This window comes from Eurypyga helias, unplaced genomic scaffold, assembly GCF_000690775.1.
Source record: "Eurypyga helias isolate BGI_N326 unplaced genomic scaffold, ASM69077v1 scaffold22168, whole genome shotgun sequence".
In the NCBI taxonomy this organism is placed as follows: Eukaryota; Metazoa; Chordata; class Aves; order Eurypygiformes; family Eurypygidae; genus Eurypyga; species Eurypyga helias.
In genome coordinates, this window is record NW_010269301.1 from 50,995 (window position 1) to 61,387 (window position 10,393).

The following is a 10,393-nucleotide window of genomic DNA, read 5'->3' on the forward strand; positions in this document are numbered from 1 at the left end:
CCAGCACTGCAGGAGGGAGTGCAGGCGTTGGTCACTCAGGTAGGCCTGCGGACCTTGGGGGCTCGGCTGCTTTACAGGGAGAAAGGTCCTGCCTGTATGAATATTAATCCTCTATTAGCTCAGACACTGCATGGTGCCGCATCAGCACCATGTCCACATTTTGTCTTCCAGCTTTTCCCGTCTAGCTGTCTCTCCAGTATTCTTGTGTCGAATACTAAGAGTTGTAACCCTCTTCAGACCAAGCCCATTTTCATAGCTGTGCAGAGCCCAGCACAGCAGCGCCTGGGTCCGCAGTGATGTTGCTAGGCTGCCGTAGGGATGCAGTAACACTTCATTTTGTTTTCCAGCAGGTCATGTCAGTTCATCCAGATCTTCACCCGCACTACATGTGGGCCTGCCAAAACTCGGGCCAACCTGAAAACCCCTTCATTGCTTGTGTGCTTCAAGAAGCCGATAAAAAGTAAGGAAATAACAAACAGGGTGTTTCAGATGCTTCTGAAAGCCTTAAACATGATAGCAGGACAAGGAATTGAAACAATGAGAATGTTCCTGCAGTTTCAGGCTTGAACACAAATCATACTTAGCATTTACTGCTGAAGCTCTGGTTTGACTCATCCTGACATCATCTTGGCAGAAGTTTGTAGCTATATATCTTTTCTGGGCAGCTTTACAAGCAGTAAAATAAAAAAAAAAGTGAAAAATGTACAGGATGGTGCCTTTGTGTCCCTCAAAGAAGCCAAACACAGTGTCTCTTCAGCCTAACTCCCTTCCTTTTGTCTCACTCCTGTTTAAAAAGCCTCAGCTGCATCCAGTTAGCTTCCAGCTGGTAATGGTTCCCTGACGTCTCTGAATCCTGCCAAGGTATTAACCACCCAAATGCTCTCTCATTATGTCATTAGGTAGGGTGTCCTCTCATGGATGCTCCCAGGGTCAAAGTTAATTGTCCTTTGGAGAGAAAACCTGAGAATATACAGTGCAGTGAAATGGTTTGTGTTAGGTTTTGATCCTGAGGGCAGGATGGAGTAAATAAAGGAAAGGGACCCAGTGAAAAGGATATGATGAGGTAACCTGCAGGATAGTCTTCACTGCCATCTGCCTTCCCTTCATCTTGCTTCTTCCTGCTCTGTGTGTGTGTGTGCTAAGTGTGGTCTGGCAGCTGTGCTGTGACTTCAGAGTATTAGCATGGACAGGGCTGAGGTACAGCTTGAATCACGTCTGTCGTGGCGTTACCAAAGTCAGCGGCAGCAGCTAACTGCATGCAGACTCATCAGCGAGGGCAAACGTGGGTACACTTCCTGTCTGGAGAGAGAAGTCCTTTTTCTGTATCACTTTACTCCCCATATGCTTATATTTTTGTGTTACAGCGGATGGACAAAAGGTATCACATTAAAAATAGCTGGAAACAATCCTCTAGTGCCTGTGCAGAGAGTTACAGATGACGATCTCCAAGTTCTTGCCACCGTCTTACGCAGTGCTGTGTTTGTCACAGGTAAGCTTTTTCCATCTATGTTTGACCTTGCTGTGCTAAGAAAACCTCAGCCATCTTGACTCCAGCCTGAACTCATCTTTATTTCTGTTTAGAGATCGGTTCACTGGGGATACGCATCTGTCACATTCTTCATCTTTTTCAGGCTTGGATCTTAGGTGCAATGTATTGACTGATGCTGGAACAAAGCACGTGGCAACGTTCCTCCAGGTGCCAAAATGATGTTTATCATTTGTAATTGTAATTTATTTGGCTACGATAATACTTGTGGTAAAGTGGAGACAAGAATGCATCGGTTTGGCAAAATTCCATTAAATTTGACTTTCACATCCAAATCCATCCCACTACAATCTCAGACTGTATTCTTGGGGGAGATTCTTAATTTCTCGTAGAAAAGCATTTGGCTTGTGTGTCATGAAGAACGGTGGAATAAACTTTGGGGCTTTTAGGCTTACAGTTCAATCCAACAGCGGAGGCAATGGTGGTGCCAAATGTGCCAGGGCCTTTGTTTGAGATACTTTATCATCTCTGTTGGCCTTCGTGTAGGTCTGAACACAGGAAACTTTAGTGCTGCCTGTTTGTCATTGTAAGCACAGAAATGGTGCATTGCTGCTCTGCCCGTGTTCCTGGAGCTCAGGGGGTGTCATCAAGTTCACAAAATGCCTGAGGTCTGCATCTGAGCTTGACCACCTGCCTGGTTTGGCCATGCTGAGCACGTGGGTTCCCAGGCAGTTTCTGTGAGCCCTGTGAGGACCTACACACGCTACACGTTTTTCTTAGACATCTCCAACTACTTCTCCAAATCGGGGGCTGTGTGAAGTGCAGCGAAGGGCAGAGGTGTTAGGGTGTTAAGCACATGTATGACGCATCTTCTGTTTGAAAAATGCAGGTGTGCCCTGGAAAAATGACTCATTGATTTCTGCTTGCTTTGTTCCTAAGGAAAACTCCACCCTGAGGTACCTTAACCTGATGTTTAATGATATTGGCACAAGTGGAGCAGAGCTGATAGCCAGAGCGCTCCACGTGAGTATTCGTCTGGGAGATGTAGACAATGGCATCTGGTTCGGTATTTGTGCTTTTGATGAACAGTCCTAGCTGTCCTGCCAGCATCAGAGCCGGCTCAAAGGGCCCTCTGTCTTCCACCCATTCAGCGTTTTGCTGCATCACAGGGATGGCTTGTTTTCCCAAGGCAGGCTTCAGAAATCAGATTTCACACAAGAGGCACTGTGCTGCCGTTAACACTTAATTATCACAGCTATCACAGATGGGTTTTCTGTGTGAAAAATGCTGTGCTATGGGATACATAATGGCATCCGTTTTTTTCCTTTTTTTTAATTGTATTACATTTGCCTGGACCTCGATGCCTGTATTTGTCTTCGTTCAAGATGTCTGAGACATGTTTTCAAAACTTGCCCTTGCAGCAGCAGCATGAAAACAAGTTTGTTATTTTTAATGTGGTTTCCCAAGGAAATGAGGCTTGTGTGCCAGACTTGTGTTTGTGAAGTGAGACTCACGCGAGCTTTTTCTTCCTCCTTCCTAGTCTGAGAACCCTGAACTGATTTCAGCTCAGTGTGACAGGCCTCCCACACGCTACGGTTGTGCAGGACGTTGTACAACTCTGGACTTGCAGGCGACCCCCAAAGCTGTTTGGGCAGCCCCCCGGCAGCGTTTGGTGGGTGGCAGGAGGAGATGAGGCAAGCAGCCCCTCGGCTGTGTGGCCTCCAGCTGCTGGGGCAGTCAAGGGGGTCCGAGGGGGAAGTGGGCTGTTACTGAGGGAGGGAGAAAAAGAGGTGCTGTAGCGAGACATCGCAGTGCAGGAAAAGGTGCTGGGGACATGGGAGACATAAAAGCTGTGTGAAACCAGGCTCCATTAGCTCTGCAGCTCACAGAACTCCTTGTTTTGTAACCACTTAATCATAATCTCTGGTAACGAGTGATTATGGTGGTACCGGGGAATTAAAAATACAAAACCACTCAGTTGCATTTAAGGCTTTAACGGTGAATAGATATTTCAAACCCGCTGAAATGCGGTGGGGTGAAAGATGCTGACTTTTGTGGATCTGTGATCAGGAGCCAGTGAAGTCTCCAGCCCGGCAAAGCCTTACCGGCGGGGGGGGCGATGCCGACGGCGGCTGGCTTCCCCGAGCTGTGCCTGGTGGTGTGGTTTAAGAGACCATGAACAATAAAGCAAGTTGTATTCTTGTTTAAAATACACTGACTAGATTTAAATCGGTTTTGATATGATTTGCATCTGAGCTGCCAGTTGAGACAGAAATATCTGTCTGGGTTATTTTCATGAGGGTGAAGTTGTGAAAAACCAAGCTTTGAAATAGTCGGGAGCTTCCAGACTCTGGTGAGTTGGATTGCACTGAGGGGAGCCCGAGCCAGCCGCTCAGTCAGTGTTATCACCTGGACACCGTTCTCCTAGGGGGATGTTTTGTCTTTGTGCCACAACCACCAGGATACACAGGAAAAAGGACAGTGGTGTTTTCAGGCCATTTTAAATGAATTTATTTTATTATTATTATTATTATTTTGTCTAGAGGAATGAAACTCTGGTGTGTTTGAGAATGACTGGAAACAAAATCGGAAACAAAGGTGGAATGTTCTTTGCTTCAATGCTACAAGTTAATTCAACCTTAGAGAAGCTGGATCTTGGAGACTGTGACACTGTGAGTAACCAGGGAAATGATCAGCAACGACAAGAGTCTTTCAAGGGTATCACAAAGGTCCTGCCGGGCTTAATTAGGGGAAGATGCCATGTGTTGTCATTGATTTTACACTTTGTGGTAGCTGGAGGTAACACGATGCATGTAATATTGCAGTGCACACTCAGAAGGGCGTGTTGGATAAAACACCTGATGATACCTTAGAGCCACCAAGTCCCTGGGAATCCAGGTGCTTGGCTTTTCCACTTTCCAAGGCTTGTTTCTGCCGTTTGTTTTTGTTATGCTGTCTAAGCCCTGTGTAATTCATGCTGAAGAAAGGACTTTGGATTCCCTGGAGGTTCTTTTCCTTCTGAGGTGTGCAGTGCTCTTAACACCCGCAAGTCACCCAGCTCCATCGCTCCTGTCAGAGCTCGGTCCAGACAGGTGCAAGGGCGCTAGGTTGAGTAGAAAGGCACCCAGTCTGATGTGAGATGATCACCTTCTTGGGTTGGGTGCTGAAACTTCTCAGGCAGTGCACAGGGCAAGTCAGGAGGGTAGAAATGGGTCACTGCACTGAGCAGGGTGCCTCCAACTCTAGCCAGGAAAAGCCCGTGGGTGGCTTATAAAACCAGTGGGGTTCAGTGGGAGGTAACACTTGAAGCTGTGAGCTCCTGGTGCCAGGTGCCAGCGCTTGGCAGGCAGCGTGTCCTTGTATGATCACACTGGAGGGCCTGGAAGGTGGAAATGGTTCTTCTGCCTGCCTGGAGGATTGGGTCCTATACCTTTGCCCTTCAGGAGATGATCTCGCCAAACTAGTAGTAAAACTCAGATGGGTCACGCTCTGCCTTCCTGGGAAGGGTGTTCCTCTTTTGAGGAGACTGTGGAGTGTATGTTGGGCGGAAGGAGTCAGCTTGACTGTGACCTAACAGGAAGAGGGCTGGGTCAGGTGGAAATGTTACTGTATTTGTTTCCTGGAATTACAGAATTTGCTTCTTGACTAGCAGGGCAAATACTTTCCAGAAACTGTGAAGGCTGTTAGGAAAACATAAACAAGGAAAGTGTAGCCAGTGTAGGATTTATTTGAAAGCTTAATATGTTTATGTTTGGGAGGGCGTTGATAGAAAACTGATGTAAAATGAAATAGCTTTGGGTTTAGACCAGCCTAATTGGAAAATAATGTAAATGCAAATGAGAAGGAATACAGAATCTGTATTCTAGACTCCCACTACTCTGTACCACATTAATTAATTCACATTTACTGTGAATTTTACCTCCTGGATAAATGTTACCTCAGACTTTTACCAAAGACCTTAGGGAACACACACAAGCTGATTTTAATTAGTAACTCAGGAAAACCAAAATACAAGAACAATTAAATGGACAAGTATCTTTGAGATGCATTATTCTTGGTTTTTATTTCTAGAGTTGCCCAATTTCCTGGTCATTTGTACTTCTTAGTCTAATATCAGTCCATAGGGAGTTGGCAGTGGTATTATCAGAAAATACATTGTGGCTGTAAGCACTTGCATCTCTCCAGGGTAGATGGAGGCAGAAATACTGGTATTTCTATCTGAGCCCATTTGACATTCCTGATCTACGGACAGTCGATCCTAAGACGTTGTGGTAATTCAGTAGCTTGATCTATACATCGAGCAGCTTCTCCCAAGAGTTCATTTCTTTTCATTTCCAGGGTACGCAGTGTCTGGTAGCAATTGCTACGGCCCTGACTCTGAACAGATCAGTCAAAGCAATAAACCTCAATCGGCCTTTACTCTACAGCCAAGAGGTATGTGAGCAGGCTGGCGTCAGCTCAGTCAGAGCGGGACGCACAAGTCCCATCAGAACTGATGCGTTTATGGAGAACTGAACTACACAGGCTCTGGGTTTCCTTCGAGGTGAAGCAAATGGTTGCAGGAATATTCCTTTTCTCTCTCTGTGCCAAGTTTTGCACAGCCACAGGCTGCCCCTCTTCAACTAGAAGGCTAATTTTTTCAAACTTTTTTTCTTGGTAGAGATTTGTTTCTTAAATAGGCTAACGGAGAGGGTTTGGTGTTGGAGAACCAAGTGTTCCTTCTGCCTTTCCACACGGGGAGCTCAGCGCGTCGTTCAGCAAACCGAGGGAGAAATGCTGTTAAGCAGGAAATGAGGGGAAGCACCAGAGGCTGCTGTTTGAGCAGCACGATACGTGGGAATTGCCAGAGTCTGCAGCCTGAAGAAGAAAGGCACGGCAATATGCCACACTCACTGTGCAGCTTTCTCCTTTCACTAACCTGAAGTATGAATTTAACGAGTGACCGCACCTCAGCAGTGCAAATCCTGCAACGCATTTGTGAGCCAAAACCAGGCACGAGCCCTCTGAAAAGATCCAGCACTGGAAAGAGAAGGCGGAAGGCCTTCTTGCAGGCCACGGGACACGTACAGGCACACGGAGCTGAGGGGCTTTAACTTGCGGGCATGTGGCTGTGGCCGCTGAAGTCTGGGCTGCAGAGCTGGCTGCGGGGGGGTGTCACCAGGCTGGCAGCAGTTGGCAGAGGTCTGCAATGGGAACGGTATTTTCCCGATGGCAGGATAATGAAATCAAACTGTCATGAAGGCCAGACCTTCCTAAATTCCCAAAGGTGAATTTAACAGCCTAAACAGATTTTAGTTGTTTCTTTGCTACTAAGACAGGGCTTGATCTGCCTAAACCCAGTTTTAGGAATAAATTTGAATTACTGCTATTGAAAATATAGGCCACTGAGGGCCTGGTCTGGTCTGTATCTGTGGGTGACTCTTTGCTGTCCTTTCCACCTTCAGCTCCATCGTTGTCTGAGGCTGCTGGGTTGTTGCCTTATTTCTGACTCACAGTATTCGCTCAGTTATTTTCTTAACTAACCGTGACAACTTTAAAACAAATTTACTTTGTGTTCCAGTAACAGGACATATTTTTTCCCATTGCAAACCTGCTTCTTTTTATGAAATAATAGATTAGCATCATGCCAAAATTCTGTTAATGTCACACTGAGTCAAACAATCAGGTTTTTAAGAGCAATGACTGGGAGGAAAACTAATTAGACATGATGATTCAAACATTGATGCTCCTGATATTTGCAGGGATGTATATAGTACTGTAAATCTGTCACGATCTTTCTGGTATTTTTAATTTTATTTTATTTTCAGCATTATCATATTTTTTCCTAGCTATTTTGAATACAAAGCTGCAATATACAGAATAGGACACTACTGAAAACTAAATCCTGCTGTCAGTTGTGCACATCCCTACTACTGAAGCAAGACCGTGTCTTATCCTAAAGTACAGCTTAATAAAACCGAGTGTATGTTTTTAGGAAGAGACCACAGTTCACATAGCTCTGATGTTGAAAACTAACTCCTCTCTTGTGGAACTACATTTGTGCAAGCATGAAATGAAGAACTTCGGGGTGGAGTGGCTGTGTGAGGCATTGTATGACAACTCCAGCCTGAGATACCTTGATCTGAGCTGGTAAGAGCAATTGTGTGACCCAGCCCCACCATTACACACCCATTTTCTTAGCACCCTTAAAACGAATGTGTGCATCTCTTTCAGTAATAAAATAACCTCTGATGGTGCAAAATTTTTGGGAGAACTACTAAAACGGAACCGAACCCTGGAAATCCTTGATCTTGACGCAAACCGAGTGGAGGATGATGGAGCCACCTACCTGAGTGAGGCCTTGGCTTTGTACAACAGGACTCTTCAGGCGTTAGTATTTGCACAACTTGCCCACAAACTGCAGGTGCCGTGACTCAGAGTGTGAGAAACTTGGACTTGGCAGTGGCTGAGCTGATGTCAGAGCTGTCTGCTTTGATCTTGAGCAGGACAGAAAAGGCGGGAAGTTCCCAACTTCTTGCTCCAGTTTTCCTTCTTGGGGTAAAAAAAATGAGTGCCGGAGTGGGTGGGATGCCTTTGCTGAGCATGGGTGTCTTTTGCCATGTGAGATGCCCCAGGGTCTGGGAGACACCCTAGGGTGCTGGAGCACAGGTCCTCTCAGAGTCCTGCCGTTGGAGGCCAGGCAGGACACACCAGATGGCACAGGAGGCCTGTGTTTGGTGACTGAAGTCCCCTGGAGCTTCACGTGAGCTGAGGGAGCAGGGCCAGGACACGTGCCAAAGCCTCGTGTTCACCCTCCCACCCTGCCAGGCCCACTCAAAACTCATTTTATCCCCTTTTCCTTCTACTTCCTTTTTTCATCTTGCACCCATGTGGCCTGACATACTCTTTTATTTCGGAGTTTTCTGGGGTTGGGGCTTAGATCAGTGTTGTAGTGGTTCATGCTACCTGTGACTCACAGCTTTTACAGTCATTCTAAGGAGCGGGAACGATCTTGGTTCTTTTTGCGTAGGTCCCTGTGGCACAAAAACAAACCAAGAGCCATACATCTTCAGAATTTGAAGATAATCAGATCCCATGCGGGATAAGGCACTGTATTTGTTGATTCCGATCTTCAACACTTAGGAAAATCCTCCGTTTAAGTTAGCTTCCGGGTGAACCCAAAGGAGCTGTAATCTCCCCATCAGGGTGTATTTTGTAGCCTGCATTCAACCGCGGGGTGTCAAAGCTGATCAAAGGTGGCACCTGAAGCCGTGAGTTTTAAGTAGCAGACTGAGGAGGTGGTGGCTGCCGGGTGCCTCTGAAAGCCTCCCAGGTTCGCTAATATAAAAATAACTGCCGCTCCGCCGAGATCAAAGCTTAGCCTGGCTACATGCCAGAGCCTGGGCTTCAAAGCAGACGAGAGACGAGGCCTGGCCACCGTGCCCTAAGGCACCGGCACTGGAGAACTGAACAGCCTGGCTGCACGAGTTGTGGAAATGCCTTGGGAAACAGTGCAAGTCCCTAGTCTAAACTGCCTTCAGCAACCTGCACGGTCTGATAGTGGGATGGACTTGATACAAATAAATAGTTGCAATAATAACAAATGTAAAATTTTGATATACATGTAATAAATAAAAACATATAAGAATAATCATAGTTAAACTCTCGGTTTTAGCTGAGAGATGGGAATTCAGTGCTTTGGCACTGACTTGTCTAACCATTCCCTGTGTTTGTTAGGTTGTCAGTAGTAAGCAACAATATAAGTGGCAGAGGACTTGTAGCTCTTTCAGACGCAATGAAAACAAACATGGAACTTTCCTACATTTACATCTGGGGAAACAAATTTGATGAAGCCGCATGTACGGTAAGTGTTTGCTTCCGAGCAATTCTAGGAGTGTTTTCTTTTGCTTTGTTAATGTTTCTACAGTCCGTGGGGAGACTGCAGCAATTAGTGACCAAGACACCTGCTTTACTATGGGTTCTTTTAATTAACTGGAATATGGTAATGGGCCTCACCAGACACTAGCGTAGGGGTAACAGGTTTAAATTGAAAGTGGGGAGATTTAGATTGGACATCAGGAAAAAGGAGAGGGGGGGGAGGCACTGGAACAGTTTGCCCAGAGCTGCTGTAGATGCCCCATCCCTGGAAGTGTTCAAGGCCAGGCTGGGTGAGGCTTTGGGCAACCAGGTGTAGTGAAGGGTGTCCCTGCCCATGGCAGGGGGGTTGGAACTAGATGGGCTTTAAGGTCCCTTCCAACCCAAACCATTCTGTGATTCTGTGACACCAAAATGATGAAGTATTCCCCTACTGTGTGTTATCCTCTAGAGCCTTCGCTGCAGTCAAAGTGCAGTGTTACGTGTCCAATCCTTGCTCTTACTCACTGCAGGCCTTTTCAGAACTAATTCGGACAGGCCGCTTGAAACTGACTCATACAGACGTGGAACCGTACGAAGTGGATGGGCACGCTCACCTTGCAGAGCTCTCCCACGGCCTCAAGAAGCACTACTACTGGACCCCAAGCTGTGGGGCGGTGCCAAACAAAGACGCTAATGCCAGCCTGGCAATTGCAGCTGCTCCAGAACACGTGTGAGCGGGGTGGCAGCTTGATGCACCGTACATGCTTGAGGTTTCCCTGTCTGGTTTCCAGTAAAATAGATCACATCAGCATCAAACCTGCTGCACGTTGCTTCTTTAGGGTCTTTAGTTCAGAAGGAATCTGAAACCACTTGAAGTGGCATTAGAGATAAAATATCCAACCAGTGACCTTAAGACTTGTTGCTAAAAATGCCCGAGCTATTAAAAGCCTATTAATGTGAACAGGCATTAATTTTGCTGCAGTCATTTCTGTTGCGTGCTCTCTCCTGTGCCTCACCAAGACCAGCTGTAGTTCCAGGGCTCCCAGGTGATAATTCAGTGGTGTCATGCTA

General features: G+C 46.5%; 1 protein-coding gene across 1 annotated transcript; it reads left to right on the forward strand.

Annotated features, from left to right (window-relative positions):
* The first annotated feature begins 353 nt into the window (after window positions 1–353).
* On the forward strand, window positions 354–10,056 carry LRRC34 (leucine rich repeat containing 34). The gene is made up of 11 exons (XM_010158059.1): window positions 354–460; window positions 1,038–1,055; window positions 1,374–1,489; window positions 1,632–1,696; window positions 2,426–2,509; window positions 4,030–4,158; window positions 5,825–5,920; window positions 7,461–7,615; window positions 7,700–7,855; window positions 9,203–9,329; window positions 9,853–10,056. Exons 1-11 carry the CDS (start codon window positions 354–356, stop codon window positions 10,054–10,056), a joined length of 1,257 nt encoding a protein of 418 aa, XP_010156361.1.
* Window positions 10,057–10,393: the final 337 nt, after the last annotated feature.